The following is a 23,265-nucleotide window of genomic DNA, read 5'->3' as shown; positions in this document are numbered from 1 at the left end:
AGAGACTTTTCTCAGGCTATCTCTTTATTACAAAGTAATGTGATCTAATAGGAATAGATGTGTACAGCAAATACATATTTTAGGGGTTCTGATTTCATGCTATACACTTTTAGGGGTGCTGATTCCATGTGTTTCCTTTCAGTCTGCTCAAAATCAAATATCCATTGACAGGGCAGTAGGCAGGTTCTGGATCCTACCGTCTAGTTAATCTAGAAGGAATCCAGTTTGTGTGCTCTGAAACCACTCTCAGAATCAAGCATGATGGGAGGGTATACTTCAAAAGTGTGCTCTGATCCAAACTCAGGTCTTAAATGTTTGAACTTCTTAGGTTGCCTTGGGCTCTTTGCTGCAAACACAAAACTGAAGGTTGCTGTTTTCATTTGTTTAACTTAAATAAAGCTCACTTTTGCATAAACTGCAGAAAAGCTTTTATGTATCCCTGTTTATGTATCCCATTTGCTGATTAGCAAAGTAACTTGTAAATTGAGCCAAGCTTCTCCTTTATTCTTAGTTGCTCAGAATTCCTCACAGATAGATTAATTTTAAAGGATGAAATACTTACCATGTTTTGGTACAGAGTGAAAGAAGGGAAGCTAGAAGTTGTGGGACATAGGTCTGGCTTTTCTTTATGTTAGTAAAATTACAGGTAAGATGCTGAAGGTAGATGAGGACTGTTGGTTCTTGTACAACTTTGTGTTTGTTTGTGTGTACTTCTTGGGGGAAAAGGTGATTATTTTTCCCCATATGTCCTCAGTAATCTCTATGTATTCTTAAGTTTTCAATGTAGTACCTGTGAGGTTGCTCACTTTTGTGTTCTGTCCTGCTATAGTGAGATGGTATAACATTTATAGCCCTCATGCAAGTTTTTTTAAATTCCAAATGTTTGTTCATGTGTTATTTTCTTGATCCTTTGCTACCATAGAAAAACTTTTTCTGTGTGTGTTTGGTTTCTTTAAACAGAATGATAATGCCTACTTTCAATATATTTCAGTGATGATGTCTACTTTTTTCCTTTTCCCCATCTAGTGAATCTCATGCAGTAGTCACAAGGTCATCTTTAATCTCGTCAGAAGATTATTCCTTGGCTACTACTTGCATTAAATTATGTGTGCAGGAAAACTGTTGTGTGCAGAGAAGCTAAACTCTTAAAGGGAGCTCAGTTCTTTGACTGTTAGGTCTTTGAAGAAGAGAAGCTCTCTATTTTTTTTATGGTCTGAATGTTTTGAGAATTCTGTTAACTTTTTGTGCATTTGAGTGATTTGTGATTTTTTTTTTTTTTAAGCCCCAAAACAAGGGCAAAAAGAATGTTGAATTTTTGCAGAAGACATGATGTTTAGAATTTTTCTTAACCGTAATACATGATCTTTGAATTCAGGCAATATTTTAATGGTTGGTCACCTCTTGCTTTGACTGCCTGAATATGAAAGCTGTTTTTCCAGTAGCTTGTCTATTCTGTTTGCTTCCAGCACAGTGAAGAGTGGCACATCTGTCCAACCTGGGAGAGGTTCAAAGATAAGGAAAACACTGGATTGTGCAGTACCTGCTTGCTCTGTGATTAATTTACGCTTGGCTTCCAGACATAGCTGAAGTTTGTGCAAGTTTATGATAAAATACAAAGGCAGACATGTGAACTCTTTCTTGTCTGCTATTAATAATATTTTGTAGTCTCCAGAAGTCATTCAGGTTTAAATCTCACTAAAGGAAATCTAGGCATTAGGTTGTTGGGGTTTTTATTTATTTGTTTGGGGTTTATTTTAACTCTTCAGACACTTTGATCTTCAGAGATCTGCAGACTTAATATGGTGATGAAAAATTAGATTAGCATTGGAGACATGTTTCTTTCCTGTACTTCAGTTATGGCTAGTCATTTCCTTTCTGTACAAAATTTCCATCAAATCCTGAACAGACAACTTTATCTTGATTTTATTTTCTAGTGATTTCTGAAATCTCATTTTTCTTCTGCTCTCGTAATTTTATCAAAGATGATAAGCAATTTGTACAAGCTAAGTTCAGCTGTTTTGCTAGTGGCTATTACAAAAGTAATAAAACATTGGGTTTGCTTTTCTTTATGGAGAAAGTTTTTAGCACTGTAAAGCCACTGTTACAGTCCACTATGTGTGCATAGGCGTGTTTATATACGCAGAGAAGCTGACGTGCAAAGAAATTGGCATAAGGAAAGAAAATGGATTGACTTTTTCTTTTAATAAATAATGCTTAAAGCAAACTTGTAATTCTGTGGGTATCCCCCACTTTTATTTCAGTGTATATATTTGCTACAGACCAAGAACTATGTAATATAGGAGTAAAAGCCCCTTCTGAAGACTCAACCAAAAGTATAGTTTCCAAATAAAATATCTTAACTTTTTTGTCTTATGAATAATGTCACTCTAAGCAAAAACTTCTTGGAAAGCTTCCTCTTAGTAGCGATCTCAATCCCATTGCTCACAGTTGAAAGTATGACAGGACTTTTAGTTTCGTAGTGACATGGTTGCAAAGTTGCTTCTAAGAGCAAATGCAGATTATGACCCACTCCCCATCAAAAATGAAAACTTCAAAATTTTGCTATGTTGGCATTTTTTTTTTTTAAGAAATATTGCTGTGAGACTGATCTTTGTAGCAGGGAATCCTTAGTGATAGTAAAATCACAGTTATCTTTAAGAAGTGGATATAAGGTTACAGCTTCCAGTTTATAAGGTTTGAGTTCTGCCTGGATAAAGACAGTGGTGGCAGGAGAAGAATCCTCTGGAGCTAAGCCTGCAGGGTATAGGAGTTCAGGGTGAAAAGAGGCTATTTTAATATCTCACAATAACATACCTTAAACATATGAACATTTGTTTTAAGACAGTTCTTCAAACGTACAGTCTGAGGTGGCTCACTGATACTGTTCTTTCATATGTATATGGCTGCGCCTTTGATTAAGAAAATATTTTCCTTCTGGCCTTGGCGTGTAAAAAGAAGCTGCACTAAGTTAACTGTAGCACAGAAAGGCAGTTCTGGTAATATCCTCCTATCCACCCCACTTCCCTTTTTTCCTGGCAAAGACCACGCTAGCGAACTCTGTGCAGTATTACCTCTTTTCTTAATGGGAGGAGGCAGAAAAGCAGTGATGAAATTAATTAGCAGTATCCTGTCAGCAAACCTTTGAAGCAGTAATTTTGAGTGAGTAATGCAAAATAGTACTGAGACTTGCTGACTTTACAGAATCACTGCTGAGCAAGCACATGGTAATGTCTATTTTAAGTGTAGTATTGAAAGCTTTGAGTAACTTTTGGATATTGTTTGGGTATGCTGACAACACAGGATGGGCAGTTTTGGTTAGTTACTGACCAGACTGAGTTTCTGACAACTCTGGTTCAGTTAAAATTTAATGCATGGGCATTAAACACTGTTTTTGTTTCTTGCTGTGGATTCAGCAATCATTAAAGATATCAATTGACTATAAACAGGGAGAGTGGAAATCATACTTTTTTAAACGTTTATAGTGAATGATTGTGATGACTGTAAAAGATTATCATGATCTTCTTGAGAGAATACTTTAAACAGGCTTGAGGTCAACGTAGTGTTGCCATAATTGATGTTAGGTCAACATTTATATTTAAAAATTAGACTTTTTTTTTTTCTTAACCAAAAAAGCTTACATTACACTATGTAATAGATATGTAATAAGCAATACATAATGTGATCTAAGCTTTTTTTAAAGCATAATTTCTTCTTAAATCATTAATGTGTTTGAGGGAAAAAACTGGAAACATGGAAGGACGGTGTTCTGTAGATTTAGTCCAGTTGAAGTCATCATTTTATGTCAGTAATAATTCAAAACATCAGATAGGTGTCTTCAAAAGCATAGAATCTGAGTCAGGCATTGATCTATCATTGCCAGTTGGCTTTTCAGCATGCAAGCAGCAATTATTTTTCAGGTACATCTTTAACATGGAGAAAGTTTAGGAAGTAGATCTTGCCTACTGTGTGACCATGCATCATGTACCTTTAGAAAGTCACTCTTTTTTTTTTTTTTCAATGACTGTGTGGTTTAAGGCTCTGATACTACTGCTACTTGTACCATTTACTGTGTAGTAAATGCTTAATAGGCAAATGTCAAGGCCTCTGTACTTTAGAGAGCTGAAACTTAACATACCTTATGCCAAGAAGTTTAAATGCTGATCCGCTCAGATACAAAGGAATTATAGTCCTTGCCTAGAGCATGGGTTTTGATACCTGGTTTGGAACTACACAGGGCCCGCCCAAGCAACAGAAGGTCCAATTTATTGCCTTCTATTGTAAAAGAATAGTGTCCTAGCTGAAGTTAATTCCCTTATTTGGTTTTTAAATGTCATCTGATTGGTTTCCTGAGTCTATCAGATTGTAATAGACCTTGCCAGGACTGTTGGTCACAAAATGTATGCAATTTTAAAGGTACATGTATATGTTTAGATGAAGTCTAAAAGAAAACACAATAAATTTTTTTTGAGATCTGACTTCATTTGATCTTAATTCTACTTCTGTATTTTACCAGTTTACTCTTTTTGGAGAAGGAGAGAAGAATGCGAGATGTGTTTTTTCCTTTAATGAAATGTGGGCAGTGTGACGTATGGTGCATGTGTATAACACTATTGAAGCTAAGTTCTTTTTTTGTATATTTTGAGGTCACTGTCTTGGTTTTCATCCCATTACCTTTTGTTCTGTTATTGTCACTGTCTAGTTATGTTAGTTACCTCAGAATGTCAGTGATAAGAATGCAAAGACTGTGATCTTGTTTTATATGAGGGATACTTAACATAATCTTTACATGTGATGACTGAAATTTTGTTTATTTCATTGCACTTTCTGGTTCAATTAAAAGTATCATTATTATACCTTTTATATATGAGTAAGCTGAGGCTAAGATTCAAAAGACTACTTCTTAGGAGTTAAACAGTGGCATGATCAAAAACTGGGATTATGGCTGTGTCTATCCCCTTCCATGCTTTAAACCAGATGGCACTAGAGGTTTCATTAAGATGATGCTTTCTTTATAAGGTGTGCTTACTTTTTAAAAGGACTCTGTTCATTTGCTCCCCCAGTTTATGGGAGGGATGCTGAATATCTTAAAGGAATTCAAGATGAAATGTTTTCAAAATATTTGCTTTATGAGGAGCAGATACATTTAAATCATTCAGAGTGAGAATGATCTGAAAAATCACCTATTAAAGGTCTTTGTGTGAAATCTGCGCTACATATGAAGTTGTTCTTTATCTGTGCCTTCATCCATTGTTTTATGGACTTTTTTTATTGTACATTACAAGTTGAGACCTTCATAAAAATGCAACATCATTTGTATTGCTTTTAAAATTGTGCTTTCAGCTTAGACCTTTAAAAAAGGAATGGAAGGACTTTTAAGTTTCCTCAGGTGGGCAATGTGAACTTGTTGAAGATATCCTGTGTGAAATACCTTTGTGCATGAGTTAGAGACTTCCTGAGGACTCTGTGTATAAAAATTCACTTTTTTGTCTTGTATTCTCTGCTTGTTACATTCCCTTCCAGTTCATTTCATTCTGATAATGTGAATGTATTTTGAAGTCAATTGGCAGTGTTTATAATCTCAGTCCCCAGTGCCATTTTTTAATCAAACACATAATAAAGTGCTAAATAAACCATTCCCACCTGCATCAAACTCTTTATGTTCTGTGTAGGCCATTTTGTAATTTATTTACCCAGGAAGACCCAATTTATCTGCACATCTGGTTTTCAACCCAGTCCTGCTTTTTATCCAGTTTTCCAGCTGGTTGATTGAGGCGTAAGGAGGTCAGATGGCTTTCTTGAGGTCAGTGTAGTGATTGTCTCAGCTGGGATTATACCCAAAATTTATCCTTTGCTGTAAGCAGTTGACCACACCACCCTGAACCAGTCTGTCCACATTGTTGGCAGTAATGGACCTAACTGCAAGTGTCATTTGCTTTGGTTTATAGTTTTGCTTGTACTGATATATTGTCACTTTTATGAGTTCAGAGACATTACATCTGTTCACAACCTGGTTCCGTTCCACTTTGAGCAGACACAATTTTTTTGTGATGAATCTCTTTCCTGAATTCCAAATGCGTGTTAGTTTCACAAGTTCTGGGGTAGTGATTGATGACATTCCTGGTTTGTGTTGCTCTGGTATGCTTCCTCAGGGCAGACTCTGTCTGACACTCCTCTTTGGAAGAGGAACCCGTGTTTTTGCTCCTGTGTATCAGTGCCATAAGCTTCTTAAGACTCCTGGCTGCTGAGATTCTCTTCCTCCAGCGTTTACTTGTTTTCAGCAATAGTACAATGTTAGAACAAGATGCGCAGATTTGATAAAGGGTTTCCTTAGGCATGCATTTCTGTGTATGTACTTATGAGTTGTAAGTCTGAGGAAAGAGAAGCTCTGGAACATGGTACCATCAGCATAATCTTATCCCGAGGGAAGTCAAAATAGTTCTAGTTCCAGTTTTTGTTATCAACTTCCTCTTGCCTGAAGTTGCCACTGCGTTGAAGAATCATGACTTAACACTAATCCACATTTTTGTCTCCAGTAGGTACAAAACTCACAGGGCTGTCTACAGTTATGTAGGTGATGAGGCTTGCTTTCTGGTGCCAGTCCTGTGTTGTCTGAGTGTCCAGTGGGGCTTCTGTTCATTTCAGTAGATGAAACACTGTTACTCAAAATAGTCCAGTAAGTGTTGATTGTGCTGTCAGTACTTCCCAGGCACAGCTTGCTTTCTTCTACAAAATGGATTAGGTACTCCATGTAGACTGTTATAAGAGCATAAAAAGCAAGTGTAATTTACAGCTGGCCATAACCATTTAAAAATACCACATAGAGAAATAATTCTCTCCTCAGGATTTTTTGCTGCTGCTACCACTTTGCCTCTAGCCTGTCCTGGGATAGAGTTAAGTTTCTCTCAAGTAGCTGGTACAGCACTGTGTTTTGGCTTTAATCTGAGAGCACTGCTGACAACACACTGATGTTTTAGTTGTTGCCAAGTAGCACTTACTCTGATCAAGGACTTTTCAGTCCCTCATGCTCTGCCAGTGAGGAGGGGCACAAGAATCCAGGAGGGAGCAGAGATAGGACACCTGACCCAAACTAGCCGAAGGGATATTCCATACCACAGCACATCACGTCCAGTATATAAATATGGCGAAGTTACCCGGAAGGCCCATATCGCTGCTTGGGTTGGGCTGGGTATTGGTCAGTGGGTGATGAGCAATTGTATTGTGTATCACTGCTGGGTTTTTTTTCTTTCATTTTGGACAGTTTGGTTGGTTTTGGTGGGAGGTGTTTTGAAGGTGGTGATGTTCCCTTTTAGTTTTAGATCTTTCTCCTGGTCATTTCCCTTTTCATTATTACTAGTAATAGTAGTAGTAGTATTGTGTTGTGCTTTATTTTAATTATGAAGCCTCAATGTACAGGTTTTACTTTCTTTCCCAGTTTTCCTCCACATCCCACTGGGGGTGGGAGGAATAAGCAAGCAGCTGTATGGTACTTAATTGCCAGCTGGGGTTAAACCAGGATGCAGCCCCAGTAGTACTGTCCAGGTACATCTGTGTGTTCTGGTTAACTCCACTGTAATAGCTACAGCTGTCTTGTATCAAAGTTATCAAAAAGGGAGACTGCTTTATCTAGAACAAGGTAGGACTGGAGAGTACTCTCACTCTTAGCTCTCCATTCCACTAATTATTTTGGGAGCTTATTGTCTTTACTTGGTTCCTGATAAATCCTTCTTTCTTCCTCTCCCTGTTTGTTAATATCAGATCCTTTTGAAGAAAGGTAGGACTCTTGGTATGCTAATTTCTTCTAGTACAACTTTTCCCTTTCAACTTGGCCCAGAATATGTTCTTAGTCAGAGGGAAGATTGTACTGGGTACATTAAGATGATTCTTCATTTTAACTCTGCCTCAAATGGAAAAGTGACAAAAGTATCCTAAGTAGTCATATTAGTTCATCAGTGGATTTGCAGCACCACAAGAGTTTGAAACTCTGCTAAAACATCTGTTTCCTGACAGGTTAGATTCATTGTTCTTGAAGTAAACTTCCGGAGTACAGCTTTGTGTCCTTAACAGCAAGAATTCAACAGACTGGAGATCAGGCTGACCGCTAAGTGGAAAAGTTAATGTTTTTTGTGAAGGCACAATGCAGCACCTGCGTACTATTACAGTGTGGAAATTAGTCATTTGTCTGGTATAGCTTTTGGTCTGACAAATTCTGGAGGTAATAAAACAGTCCTCATTTTTGTGGGTTTCTAAGTCATCTTCCCTTCTCTCTCCACCCACAAATGCCATGCACATGCCTTTCTTAACCATGCTGGGTTTGTAATGTTGGCTGAACTTGCTCATATCAATTTGTACAGAGGTTTTTTCCCTTCCTACTTACAGATGAATTTTCTGAAGGAGGAATTCAGTTATCCTTTGTGTTTCCTTTACTGTGGCTCTATACAGTCAAGTTACAGACCTAAACCTGGTATAGGTTTTAATCCATATATTCTTTTAGTTCTTCATTTCTAGAATGAAGGCACAAAATATCCCCTTTCCATGGTTACATTTCTTCTTCAAACCAGGAAAAAAGCAGACAATGATTAAATTCAAGCAGTTTGATTTTATATCAGTGTAATCCTTTCACTTGAAGACAACTCCTTTTCAAAAGGCTAGCTGAGTAGGCTACAACTGTAAAGTTTTTGGTAACCAGACCTAGGATTAAAATGAAGCCTGTTTCTTGAAAATGTGCTGATAGTTGTAGAGAAATTATGCTCTTTTTTTATATCTGTGAAATGTTCCTTTTACAGAGAACGTCATGTTGCTTTTCTGTTTCTCCCGTTGGTGGAGAGAAGAACCTTAAACAAGTCTTGTTAGGAGAGTTAGGAAACTGGAGACAACTAGTGCCCCTTCAGATCTGCCAGTTGTTGAAGTGTATCACAGTCATCCTTTTACTTACTGCCTCCTACTATATCTGCCTTGAGCAGCAGATTGATTTGCTTCACAATAGTTTAAAATCACAGCCATGATCATCAGCTGCTGAGATGAACAGGGTATATCATGCCACACAACTCTCACTAGGTCAGTGGTATAACATGATTGGTGTTTGAACCTGACACACCTCCATTTTGCTGCCTTTTCTCCTGTATTTTTTCTAGGGCTTTTGCTGGGGTTTATTTGTTTTGTTTTGTTTTTCTCTCACCTCCTGTTAAAGGAGAGTGTTGAAACCTCTGGTTTAAGAGCCCCAGTGGCTAAACCAGTTCTCTAGGTCTGTCATGTTGGACCCTAGCTAGCCTATTGGAAAACAGAATTCCAGATAATCAGGAGAAAGTTTCTGAATCTGCTTAGACCTTGCCACCAACGTTAGTTGTAGAAACTGGGGGAAAGCTGAGATACTGAAGTGAGGAGACAGCTGTGGTAGGCATCTCCAGTGAGTCAAGTGAGTGCTGTTGAACTTGTCCTTTGGGGGTTTAAATCAGAGATTTCTCTTGTGCTCAGTAACAGCAATGACTATTGTCACGCCTTTTGCAGTTAAATGCGAATCTCATGGGTAATAACCACAAACAGCGTGATTTACCTAAGAAATAAAGTAACAACTAGATAATGTGCAACAGCACTATGAAGAGCTTGTTATACAGGGTTTCCTCTCTCCTGGGGAGGTGGTGTACATGCTTCAGCCTGAGGGTACTTGGTGGAACGCTTCTGCCAAGCAGGGTAGCAAGAGTTTAAGAACACTGAGAATTATGTGCAGTGAAAACTACATCTCAGGCATGTGTTGCTGGTCGTTGTAACACCATGGAGGATTTATCTTAAATAGCAAAGAACCTAAAAGCAGTATTTTCAGGCATTTGCCCAGGCTCTGGTTTTATGAATTGCTAGAGAAGTTGGAGAATAAATGGATGACTGAAGCCCCCTAGTGCCACCAGAGCACACTTACTTCTTACAAAATTGCACTTTAATTTTTAATACAAAGAAACACTTTTTAAGCTAAAATACCTTGTGGTGTACTCATTTTACACATGCAGTTGTTTACATACTAGAAACCTGAATTCTCTATCATTTATTTTTCGTGTCATCTTTAGCAAAACTGTGCAAAAAGCAAAAGGATTCTGTTTGCAACTGTTATCATTAATATTTGCTTTACCTTCAGCCTCCCTGTGTAGTTTTTTTGCCTGCTAGTAAAGTAGGTTTTTTACCATAGTTATCTCTCTGCCCAAGAATGACTGGGGGGAAATCACAGCTGGTGATGTCTGATGCTATGATGTATTATATAACTTGGGAGTGAGAGAGATGGGGAAGAAAAAGTGCCAGTGAGGGAGGAGTGAGATTTGTGGGGTTTTGGGTTGGTTTTGAGGTTATTAGCTATGCTATGGTCTAGGTACAACAGTGTGGCTTATGGCTTATGTGGCTTAAAGGGAATTGTTCTTAGCGTAAATCCCCTTTGTGCTTAAAATTTGACTTAGAAGTGTATGCTAGCAACTAGCAGGAAGCAGTACAGAGCTCTCCTCCTAGGGAAAGGTTAGAGTCTAGAAAATGGCACCACGTAAGGTAACTTAAAGGTGGCCTTAGACTATTATTGAAACAGCTATTTTCAGTATTTCTGTGTTGCCCTTGTCTCAGAATTTACTGGACCTGTGGCTTTTGTCCAAATGTATCTATTTATCCTTGTGGCAAAGTTTTGGCATTCTATTAGGTATGAATAGCAGCTAATAAGGCCATAATAAAGAAATTAATGTTGGTATTTAGTGAGCTGGTTGGCTTATCACTCTTGCCAGTCTGTAATGCTGCCCCTCATTTTGCTGTTGCACAGATTTTTAATAAGAGATGGTGTTGGGCATTGTCCAGAATGTTATTCTATGTTATTCTTTATCAACGAAATAAAAGAAAAAAAAAAAAGGAATGGGGGAGATGTTAAGTTAGCCCTTTAGAAGTAAATATGCTTTGTTTTCATGATATTTTGTACACCAGTGTATTCAAAGTTGCCAAACAGACCTGAAATGTGCTCCCTGAGGGTAAAAAGTTAAAAGGAATCTTTTTGGTTGACATTAGATTGTACCTTTTGTTCTTATCTTGAGTGTACTTTGGAAGCCTAGTACTGGTGGTCTCTGTACAAATTCCTATTCTCTTGTTCACAGGAACTGCTCTTTAGGGCTATCAGTTCTTACAGTAAATGATAAATTTTGTCAAAATACATGGTTATGTCAGAATGGTTTGGGTGGTAAAATTCATTGGGGTTTTTTCTCCAATTAGTAAAGGCATATCTCACAGTTTGTATTACAGACAATATTTTATATTTTGTCTCAGTTCTGTGCTGTTTTGAAGGACCAGTTCAGGGGAAGTAACCTAGTAATGGGATTTTAAGCTCTGTGTGGCACTGAACATATCCTACCATACTCAGTGTTAATTCCTTAAACTGTTTTGGAATTGTAAATGTTTTGTTTGTGTTTGGTATAGCTGTGGAACTTTTACAAATTAAAAAGGGAAACATATTGCTTTATCTTTTCTTTTCCCTGCAGTTCTTCAAGGATCTTTTGCATAGCTTATGAAGTTTTGCAAGGTTTGCAATATATGAACAAACATGGAATGGTCCACCGAGCACTCTCCCCTTGCAATATTCTTTTGGATCGAAAGGTACAGTTACATGAATAAATCTATGGGTTTGTTTTGTTTGTTTGTTTTTCTCTTGCTGCCAATAAGTAGCATGCTATATACATATGTGTATCTCCGTATATATATGTATATGGAGATTGGGCAGTCACAGTCCTTCTGATGGGGGAAAAAAATGCATGCCTGAAAACATGTTGGTTTGCATTTGGATTTTTTGGGTAGGGGGCTGTTGGGTTTTTTTTTTTTGGGGGGGGGTTTGTTTGTTTTAACCTAGTTTCCCCCCATTTCCTAAATTTCAAATGTATTTCAGATTTTATTTTTCTCCTTTCCCATTTTCTTGTATCCCAAACCACTTTTTTCACCCTTTTCTTCTGAAGGTGGTAATCTAAGTGTACTTATCATAATTAGTTACAAGACCTTCCTACTTGTTTAAATAGGGAAGTATTTTTCCTGGCTAACTAGCTGTTAATATTTTCTTCATTTCATGGTGATCTGATACTTGACTTTTAAGATATCAACATATTTCTTTATTCATGTTGGATTATTAAAATTTTAGTGCCAGTTCTGTCACAGACTGTTGAGTTGGCAGTGTGGCGTATAGGTTATGCCTATAAAGGCTGAGAGAAACTGATAGCTGCTGTTGTACTCAAAGTAGTTGCTTTATCTGAACTTGACAGATAAAGAGCTTAACCTGTCTGCGTAACCTCTCTCTCCTTCCCCTTCTTACTGAGTTTAGCAAGAATAGCTAAATCCTTCCTTTGGAAGACAGAAAGAAAAGAGAGGAAGAAGGAAGGAAGGAGCACTACTTTTTATATACTTGTAAACAAATGAAAATCATAGTAATATTCTCACAGCAAAAGTACTTTAGGATTTGAAGATATTCCTAAAATCTATAAAAGAACAAAATATGGGCCATAAAACAATAAACTTGAAACCTTTTCCCCTGCGCTTTGAGTAGGTTGCTGATGTAGTTGCACCATCTACAGGCTGGATGAGTATAATCAAAAACCCACCAAAATAATACCTCACTTTAACTTCTACGCCTATTTTTTGCTGTTTCGGTGTTAACTCACTGCCTCCACAGAATAAAGACAAACACCTGGAAAACTTGTTTCTTTTGTATATATGTTGATACAGTTAATGAGAGCAAAACAGTAATGAGTTGATTGAAACAACTGGAGAAGCAAGTCTGGGTAAATGAAAAAGGTGAGGTAATAGTGGTGATGTTTAGGGAGTTCTAATATTCAAACAGTATTTTGAACAGTTGTCAAACAGGGAAAATGTTTAATAGAGTATGTAAGCCTTTTCAATTTACTGAAAATATACTGTAACTTACAAAGTTCTGATTTTCTTGTGTGGTCTGAGCAAGGTGATTACTTAATGTGTTTGGAAAGTAAAAGCATTAGAAATAAGCATCTTATTAACTTTCAGTGCAGTTCTGCATAACAGATGACACAGGTGACTTTTTAACTGTCTTCTGACAGCTAAAGCAACTTCAAATGTTAGTGTTGTTTGTGGGTTTTTTTTGTTGTTTTGGTTTGTTTGGGTTTTTATTGGTTTCTTTGGGGTTTTATTGGTTTGTTGTTGTTTTTTCAACTTAAAACCAGATTCTTCCAATGTCAGATTTTGCTGCTCTTAATATTTATTTATTTTTTTCATTTTTCAGGGACATGTGAAATTGGCTAAATTTGGGCTCTACCATATGACTGCTCAAGGTGTTGATGTTGATTTTCCTATAGGGTAAGGATGTACCTACACAGTAAAATTTATCAGGGATTTTTTTTTTTTCAGGAAATATATTTGTGTTTTGAGGCATCATCTTCAAAAGTGTGTTGTATGCACAGGTTATAGATTGTTTTTTTAATTCCTATATAGTGCATATAGCCCTTACACAGAAGCTTCTAGTCATGTGACTGAAGTGGCTATCATCTGACTAGGTTAAATTAATGAAAGACAGAGAACAGGTGCCACACAAGCATGTTACTGTAATTGTGCTGTAAGTTCTTACTGCCTAGATTTACCTTCAAATGCTAACAATTCCTTATGACTCAAATTCTGGAGGGACAATCTGATTTCAAATTTAGGAAAAAGCCAACCTAAAGCTATTGCATACCACTGTAGGCCTCTCTTTATCAGTCTGTGATTTATTTTCAAGTGATCTTACTGTCTAGCCAAAGTGATATGCTTTGTTGCAGTGTTTCCTTGCCACTTTTTAGTTTCTTTTAAGGTATAATGCTGTTTACAATTGAAATACTAAATTGATTCTTAAAGATGCCTGAAAGAAGTAATGCTGTTTCCCTTCAAAGGGTGATTTCAGATTATTTTTTTAAGTATTATAATGAATTGTTGACACTGAAAGCAATAATGTTATTTTAAAATTATCTAGCAGAAGGTAGAATATGTCCTAAACGCATTTTCTTGTTTTACAAATTCAAAAGTTATTTGATGGAAGCACTGTCAATAAGAGGGGGAATACTGCCACCACCCCCAAATATGGCTCTAGGATACATTTATTTAATGTCCTAGTGTTGGAACTCAATATATGTTTTGAGATATGTAGGCATACAGTTTTGAAAGCTGCTGTTAGTTCCTCTCAAAAAAAGGCAGACCTAGTGGTTGAGATCTGACCTTTTATCCAGTAGGGACTATGTATTTTGCAATTGCAGTGAAACTTTGCTGCAATATGTAGATTTTGACTGAATAGAGTAGAACAATCTGCACTGCAATGAATTCCAGTTTCTCAGAATGCAAAATTATTTTGATTACTGTAACTGAAAAGTAAGTTTTTATGGACAGACAGGATATTACTTAATGTTGCTGCATCTTTCTAGGCACCCATCATATCTGGCACCTGAAGTAATTGCACAGGGAATAGTCAAACCGAATGATCATGCTCAGTGTGAGAAGCCTTTGCCTTCTGGCCCTAAATCAGATCTGTGGTCTCTTGGTATGATATTATTTGAGCTTTGCATGGTAAGTTAGAGGATAATTCTTTTGACTGTGGCTCTTGAGGAATAGTTACATTAACTTGATTGCTCTTGAGTATGGGGTTAATAACACTTTGACCATCACCAAAATCCAAATATCAGAATACATTAGCATTCCTACATATACAGATTTGGTGGTGGTTCAAGTAATCAGGTGCATAATGGCTTGGTCTGAGTATATGTGTGAACCATGAAGGACAGCTGTGAATGCATGACTGAATTCCTAGCGAGTAATACCTTCTGAACCAAGAAGTGTCTCTGGATTTTTTTGTTTGTTCTAATTGTGCTTTTAAGCATGAAATAACCATTGCACTCATGCCCTCATCCTTCTTGGAAAGGATGACAAACTACTAAAAGTTTCATGGAAAGGAAGGGAAAGGAAAATGTCTTACCACCAGAGTTTAAGGAACTTGGGTACAGAATTCAGTGTTTGGAAAATTCTTATTTGACTCTATCAGTTGAAATAAATTATGACACAGCATAGTCTTTACTTTCAATATATGTTAAGCTGGACTTTTTTCATTCAAAGACAACAACATTCTATAGGAATATATATGATCTAACAAATACTTTAATATTGATATTTAGTCTCATATAAGACAACTAAATTGCCAGACAATTGCATGGTCAAGAATGTGTTTTATATGCTAATTAGATCAGGACACTGGGAATAGTCTTCTTTGGCATATTCTACTTTTCTGTAAGTTCACGTAGTGTTCATAGATCATTATTTATTGTTTTGAATAATACATTTTCTGAAAGCAATGATATTTTTTGAAACACCTTTAAAGTTATTTTTCAGATGACTTTTCAAAAGCACTGAGCAGTAATACAAGCTATGATGATTACCATGTTTATTAAGTAATTACCTTTGTTCACACTCACACCAACACGTTGGGTTTTTTTGGTTGTTTTCTTTGGGGGGGGATTACATTTGTTCCAATTAAGAGATGTTATAAATGATACATTTCTTTTCATTATGGTGACATGAAACTGTTTCTGCTGTAGTTGGGGTAAGCAATGTTTTCTGTTCTAACACATAATTTTCCTAAATCTAAAAATACAGGTGTAGAAACTTATTTCACTGTGTTTGTATATGGATGGGTGTGTATGCTATCTAATTTTTTGTGTGTAATAGCATTCAATTGTTGACTTGATCTTGTTATTCATTTAGGGGAGAAAATTATTCCAGAGTTTGGAGATAGCAGAAAGATTGAAATTTATAATTATGTTAGGTAAGTAGCACAAAATCAATATTTCAAGTTTCAAGCAGTTCTATAATTAGAGCTTTACAGACTATTCAGCTGCTCAGACCTAAAGCAGTTTACCTTTTGTCAACTTTCATTTCCAAAATTTAATAGGCATTTGAAGCATGGCTGCTTGTCTAGGGAAGGTACACAGGTAGATGACAGGAAAAATAACTTACCAGGAGAGCTATGAGTATATTAGAGTAAAAGCAGGATATAAAAAAACAACCAACCGAAAAAGAAAAAAAAAAAAAAAAACCACCAAAAATGCTCTGGAAAGGTTGTCATGTTGATGGTTATTTGTTGTTTCAGGAGGTTTATGAAACAAGTTATGAATTACATGACACTAAAAAAGACTTCCCCTGAACTAGCAGTACTTGCGAACCAAATCCCAAACAGGGAAAAGCAGGATTGAAAGAGGAAGACAGAAAATAAAAAGAGAGCTCAGAAGTGTACTACTGGATCCATGCCATTGTTTCTGGTGTCACCTACAAACTATCAAACATTCCTGTAGACATGGACCTTTTTCTTAATGCAAATAATCCTGAAAATGGTACTGTTCTGTGGCTTTTGAAATTTGATTTCTTGTGGGGTTTATGTATAAACCCTGAGGAGGGGAAGGGCATGAATTTGCAATTTGAAGCTTTGTCAGGAAGTTGTTATTATCCAGAACAAATAATAATACAGTTAAAGTTAGTTACTGTCAGTAGAAACATTCAGCAGTTAGTGCTCAGATGCCGAAATTCTGACTGTTCTAGTAAGTAATTTGTTAATAAAGCTTCCTGAAGCATTTCAGTCTCCTTCAAGCTGAATGCAAGTTACTGGTAACCTTTACCCACTAGAAAACATTCATGTCCTGTCTTGGGAATTATTTTCTCAATAAAGTGTTGAAAACAAGCTATAAAATACTGCTAGTATTGTCTGCAAGTAGCAACAAAATGAAATTGCTTCAAGATTCTATATGCAGGTATTTTTCTTTCAGGTTGGTTTTTGTTTTCTGGGGTGTTTTTTTTAAGTGGAAAGACTATTTTAATTTGCTAGAGACTAACAATCTGGATTTACTAAGCCTGCAAAAATTTTTTCACTGTTAAATTAGATGTGCTGCTTAACTTTCTTAGGCTTCAGTTTTCTGTCTGCATAGGTGATAACAATAATTCTAATTTCTAACTTTGAGAATTCACTTTCAGGTGACGTGACAATGTCAATAAAAAGCCAAAGTTAAGTGCTTTATATTGGGGTGGGATTTTATCTGATATCCTATGTAACTGGGATCAATTTTTTTTATAGTCTTTAATTTTTTATTGTCCTGTTTGTCTTTCAAAGGCTGTGTAGATGATATTGTAACTGTATTGGCAGAAGAACATGGTTGCCTTGATATTGTTCAGGTTTGTGGAACTAGCTTGCTCTTCTATGCTGTCTTATCCGAAACATTTTATTATTATTGTATAGTATTTCACACATACAAACTTTTTTTTTTTTTTTTAAACTTATTTGGTCACTTAATGTATTGCAGTATGAGAAAAAATAAACTACTTATTTAAGATCCTTTCAAATAGCCATACTGTTAATATTTATGTTTCCCAAATTACTGTCAATTTCAGTAAATATTAATGCTCTTTGGATAGTTTACTAAGTTGTGAACTTTATTTGAATTGTTGGGGTTAAGTTGTTTTTTTTTTTTCTCAATATTTAGTCTTATATCTTGTTCACTGCACATTCCGATAGCATAGGTTTATACTGTTCAACTCCTTCCCACTCCCCCAGTTAATCACTGACTTGCAGTGTCTGTATGTTTTGAGACATTCTGCGAAAGGATTCTGTTAGCAGAAGATTGTTCCCAGGTACTGCGTTTTTTCAAGCTGGGTACAGAATATCTAAATTAAAAGTAAAAATCTGTGCTGCAAACATTGCAAATTTTTCAGGTTCTCTCTCCACCCACCACCCCCTTCCCCAGGCAAATGCAGGTGAGAATTGCTTCCCCAGCATTTTGGTCCAACACAGCTAACTCATAGTGTAGGTGTGAAATTTTATTGGCTGCAAAGGAGGGCAGTGTATGTTAAAAGTTAGGTATGGGCTAAGTGGCCTGCTGAATTAAGACCATAATGGAGACCTCCATATTCTTCTTATGTTCCAGGACCTTTCTGAAAATATCATAGCTTTACTGAAGAAATGTCTTACATTCCAACCTTCTAAGAGGCAAGTATTCAGTCCAAGTCCTAGTAAACTGCTGAGATATTATGAAATTAGAAGACCTATTGCTGAACCTTTTTCGGAAGACTGACGATTTATGGTGCTGATAGGAAATTCTTGGGTTTGTTGCTTTTGAGTTGCAGGGGTTGTGTCTGCAGGAATCAACTGTGCAAAACCTTGAGATAAAATCTGAGTGTTGTGGGGGTATTTGTAGTTCTAAGTTCACAGGTTTTACTTCCATGTCTGAAAGTTGGTGGTGGTTACTGTAGTTCTGAAATAGCTAGAATTAGGGCTATTGTCTTCACATCTCTTTAAAAGTACTTTTTCATTATGTCAGTCTATCACAACTTTCTTCTGAAAACTGAAGTATGCTTTTGTTCTTCAATCAAAGCTTTGCATTTGCATTTTTTTTTTATTTCTGCTTAAAGGAATTAAAGGGAAACTAATAAAACGGTTATGGTGTGCATTAAATGAAGGTGAGATCTCAACTTGGGCTGTAAACAGACTACGTAGTGTGTTATGCATGAGGAATTAAACAAAATTGGTAGACGTTTTTGCTACTAAAATTTCTGAAATCCATTATAGTTTAAAATAACTTGCCAGTATTTGTTCCTAGGGACATTTCACACTGACATGTAACATTTCTGGAAGTGTTTTAGTGTTTTATTCTTTTTTCTTAATTCAAGGCCAACTCCAGAGGAATTGCTGCATGACAGCTTGTTCAGTGAGATATCCTCATTATATCCTCTCTTCCACAAACCTGCTGGTCTGTTCTCATCTTCTCCAAGATGTGCTAATTTAACACTTCCTGAAGACATAAGTCAATTATGTAAAGGTAAAAGCAGGTATTGTGATAAATGTCATTGCAGGGGGAAGGAAAATAAATTGTATTTGTGTTTTCTTTTAATATTTTGTTGGAGGGGAGTTGATTAAATATTACAACACTACATTATTTTAGTAAGTTGTTTGATGGGCAGCAATATGGGCAAGCATGTTTTGAGAGATACATGTATGTCAAAGGAGGGCATCTTGATTTTGCACAACAATCTTGAGGAATAAATAGTTATCATTAATATTCAAGTCCAGCTTGGAATATCAATACTTTTACCTTTGGAATTTGGACAGGTGCATGTACAAGGGTTTGTTTTGTTAGTATTTTGTTTGGGGTTTTGGTTGTGGGTTTGTTTTTTTTCACTGAATTGTGTTGTGATTTGGTAAGAGGATTCTGCTGGATCACAGCATGATTTTTGGAAGTATTGGAAATCCTTGTGAAAAAGGTCACATTCTAGAATAAAAGACAACATTTCTAAGTTTAAAACTGCATATGCTGAAAGTGTTACCACTCTGAAGTCCTCGTTAACTTTTTCTGAATTCTTCAGTTTTCTACTTGTTCAGAAACTGTCATTACACAGTTTTGGGAGACTAAGATAGTGTTTGGTTTTAGGCTTTTTTGTTTGTTTGTGGTGGTGGTTGTTTTTGTAAAGACACACAGGAAACGAAAGTCCACATTTCAGTGTATTTATATGATTGGTACTGTTTTCTGGCACCGAGGCTAACTGCAGAAATATTTGCTTTTTTTCTGACTTTTACCCATCTGTTCTTTCTGAAAAATCTTCCTAAAGAGCACTTGCAAAGGGAAGATCACTTTTCTGCTAACTTCGCATTAAGGTCTAGGACCTTTAAAGCATGGGTGTTTGTTTTTGGTTTTTTTTTTTTTATAGTATGTGTTTGGAGTGGTAGGAAGAAATATAGGTTACCTAAAAAGCTGTAATTAATTTTTGGGTGATTTCTCCTCATAGATGAAGATAATGATTACCTAGCAGAAAGATCAATTGAAGAGGTTTATTACCTGTGGTGTTTGGCTGGAGGAGACTTGGAGAAAGAACTTGTCAACAAGGAAATCATTCGATCAAAGCCACCTGTCTGCACGCTTCCCAAGTAAGGAAGGAGAAGCACTTTAAGGGAAAGAAGAATGGATGGAGAAAGCTAATGTTCTGAGGAAACATTTTGGTTTGGTTTTTAGTTTCAAGACCTGTATTCATGAAAAATATTGAAAATAACATTCTTGAACAGCAAGAAATCATGTCACTTCCCCTCTTACCCAATTCATGGCATTATTTGAGTGCTTTATATATGTTGCCTGCCTGCACTTGCATAGTTCTTTCTGAAATCTGAAGAAATGTAGGTGAAGTGCAAAACACTAAAATGTAAGTCCCTAAATTTAGCACACTTTACAATACCATTAAGTTCTAGTAAAAACATCTCACTGTGCTTCAACAGTGTATTTGTAATTTAATTCAATACATTCTGTAGCAAATTCTCACGTTCTGCATCCCTTTCGCATGGCAGCAGAGCTGAATGGTCAACCCAGTTATTCATCAGATTGGCTAATTTACTTTTTTTTTTAAATTTAGGTTTATGACTTGCAGTTCTGTGACAGCATTTTAGTCATTACTGCCTTTATCTTACTGCTACACATGTTGCAATTTTATGTAGTATATTCATGTTTTCATCTTAGAAGCGGATCTTAATAAGCATGATTATGTGTCCATACAGATCAATTTGCTGGTTCTGGGTTTTAAAAACACGTAAAGTCAATGTACAGCCAAAATGCGGTAACTGGGGAAAAAAAAAAAAAAAGGTGGAGCTAGATTTTATGTGAAATTTGGTGGCATAATTAGTGTGGATTTCAAATGATTGCCTATTTCTGTACCCACAGGTGTATATGCATGTCCTTTTGAATTATGAGGGGAAAATACTTTTGTCATACTATCTGTGTTGAAAACAATGTGTTCATTTCAAAAGTACAATCTAACTCCATCCTCTAAGTGGTACTGAGAATGCTAGCTTAATTTCTGGAAATCAACTTCATGTGATCGGCTTTAAAAATATCACAAGATAGACAATTTGTGTGTGCTGTGTTGCATGAATTTGTATTCTTTGACGGACTGCAGCAGGAAAGGTCTTTGTCAGACTTTTGTTTGGGTTTTTTGTCATGGTGGGAAATGGCTTTCAGATTACAATAATGTCTTATTTTTGCTTTTCACAATAAATGTCAGTCCTGGTCTGTGCCAGGCCAAGGAATAAAAGGGAATATTAATCCCATATCTCATTACTGTTCTTTTGTGTGCAAACCAGAGTTATAGAAAACCTGAAATGTGCCTTTTTTACTCCAAAACCTGTTTGAATAATTTAAAGCAATTGCACATTCCCTTGATAGCAGGCTTCATGCCATGCAGAGTCAATACAGTATGCTTCTAAGCAGTAGTATTTTGCTTTAAAGAGGAAACTGATAGTAAAAATGTTTTATTTTTTTTTAATTCAAGTCTTGTGTTTTAAAATGACGGTTTGTTTTTTTTCCTTCCTTCTGAAGCTTTTTATTAGAAGATGGTGAGAGCTTTGGGCAAGGACGAGATAGAAGTTCCCTCTTAGATGACACAACTGTGACTTTGTCTCTGTGCCAGCTCCGAAACGTAAGAAGAATATTGTGTACTTGTTCTTGTCTTCACTGTAGAAATATTTGTTTGAAGGGGATATGTAACAGCAGCTCCTACTGCTGTTCCTTCAAATGACAGTGTTGTTAATTCTAAGCAAATTCTTCTTGCTTTGTCTGCAGAAGCTTACTAAATATGATTTATCTTCTGTTCCTCCATCCCCTTCATGTGTCCCTCCCTTTCCCTGTTTTTGTTACCTACTTTGTTCTGGTGAAGCCCAAATAGTTCTGTGGTACCTGATATTCTCCAGTATTGCTAAATTAATTGGACACTGTCATCTTGCATTGTTTAATTCCTGTCTGTAGGTGGCACACAAGATCGAAAAGAAAGATAAACTTGGTTCAGTTGCAGCTCCTGAAAGCCTTTATACCAAGTTTCTAGTAGCTAATTACTAATCTTTGGAATATATAGCTATGAAACAACTAGTTCAAAAGATCACTTCAGAGCATTTTTCCTGAATGCAGTAGTGCAATTTTCATCTTCAGTGGAAAAATCAACGTGAGATAACTCATAATTTTGTGTGATGTCATGATCAGTTAAAAGATTTACTGCGTATATTACTGAAATGTGGTAATTGTTCATATCAGTTAAAAGATTTACTGCGTATATTACTGAAATGTGGTAATTGTTCATGTCTCTGCACATGTAGAGCTTTATTGCTGTAGAATTAAAAATTTACGCTGTACTATTTGCAGCTTCCTTTTTATAGCAGTGAATGCAATTCTGTCACAGTCTTTAGAAAGAACCTTTCCATATGATTACAGGGGTTAATACAGAAAGAAAGGTGACTCCTGAAGTCTTAATCTTTGCCGTTATCTTAATTTTAGTGGCAATGTGGCAAATACTGTATAAACGTATTTCTTTGGTAGAACTTTGCATTGCTTCACACAAATGCATGAAAAGAGACCAAATAACTGGATTATTTTGTTGCTTGGTTGGTGGGATTTGAGGGGCAAGCAAAGGAGGTTAAGAATATGCAACAGCTATTTTGAAGGTAACATGCACTGCAACTTCTACTGTTGTTCCTAAAAAAGGGGTAGCTTTTAAGGCATTTTTTTTAACTTTTTAATCTGTAATTTTGTGTATCACCCACTACTTCTATAAATGCAGCAACAAATAAGTATATACTGAAATCTGATTTGGGGGGAATATGCAAGCCTGAACCTTGCAGTGTTAGCTGAAATAAACTTTTGAACTTATGCATTTCTTTAAACACCTTTTATAGAGCAGAGCATGATGCTTATAATCAAAAGAGGATAAGTATTGAATGAACTAAGAATGAACTGTACTGTCAGTCCCAGGAGGCACAGGCAGTGCACTGTATGCCTTTAAGTTAGGGGTTGAACTGCAAAACAGAATACTGCAGGGAAGGTGGTATTAAACATTTATCATCATGCATCAAAGATACCTGAAAACTTGAGGCAAAAGTCTGTGCATGTTTGCCTGTTTACCTTTCCAGAGAGTGTCTATATTTGTGTGTAACTTTCAGATGCTGAGAGGAACACAGATTTGTGTTAACTCCTGAACTGATTAAAAACATAAAACCAAGTTGTTCACCTGCTTTGCAGCTACTTGGATAGGAAGTCCATGTAGAAAAATGAGGAAAAGTAAAAGAACTATATAGTAGAATTGAACTTCCCATTTTACTATCCATTTAATTCATGGCTTATAGAACTATGTTTTGTCTGTAAGCAGATTTATGAATGAGTGTTATCTTCGGGCAGAACAACTTCTATCAACTCAAAAAGCCCCTATTAGCAAAAGTTT

The 23,265-nt window shown here is 36.3% G+C and overlaps 1 protein-coding gene across 4 annotated transcripts in view; it reads left to right on the top strand.

The window, feature by feature from the left end:
• The window catches only part of TBCK (TBC1 domain containing kinase), a 98,758-nt gene that overhangs the window by 16,660 nt on the left and 58,833 nt on the right, over positions 1–23,265 (top strand). For all 4 annotated transcript variants that reach the window (XM_061359439.1, XM_061359441.1, XM_061359438.1 and 1 more), the window contains 9 exons: positions 11,490–11,604; positions 13,247–13,320; positions 14,412–14,553; positions 15,742–15,802; positions 17,138–17,199; positions 17,949–18,010; positions 18,691–18,839; positions 19,804–19,942; positions 21,378–21,477. In XM_061359439.1, the coding sequence (XP_061215423.1) occupies positions 11,490–11,604; positions 13,247–13,320; positions 14,412–14,553; positions 15,742–15,802; positions 17,138–17,199; positions 17,949–18,010; positions 18,691–18,839; positions 19,804–19,942; positions 21,378–21,477 (904 nt within the window). The remainder of the gene's footprint in view (positions 1–11,489; positions 11,605–13,246; positions 13,321–14,411; positions 14,554–15,741; positions 15,803–17,137; positions 17,200–17,948; positions 18,011–18,690; positions 18,840–19,803; positions 19,943–21,377; positions 21,478–23,265) is intronic.

The sequence above is a fragment of the Neopsephotus bourkii genome, unplaced genomic scaffold, assembly GCF_033783945.1.
Source record: "Neopsephotus bourkii isolate Nb327-2 ecotype Australia unplaced genomic scaffold, CSIRO-AGI_Nbou_v1 NB_977, whole genome shotgun sequence".
NCBI lineage: Eukaryota > Metazoa > Chordata > Aves > Psittaciformes > Psittacidae > Neopsephotus > Neopsephotus bourkii.
This window is presented reverse-complemented; position numbering and strand designations above follow the sequence as displayed.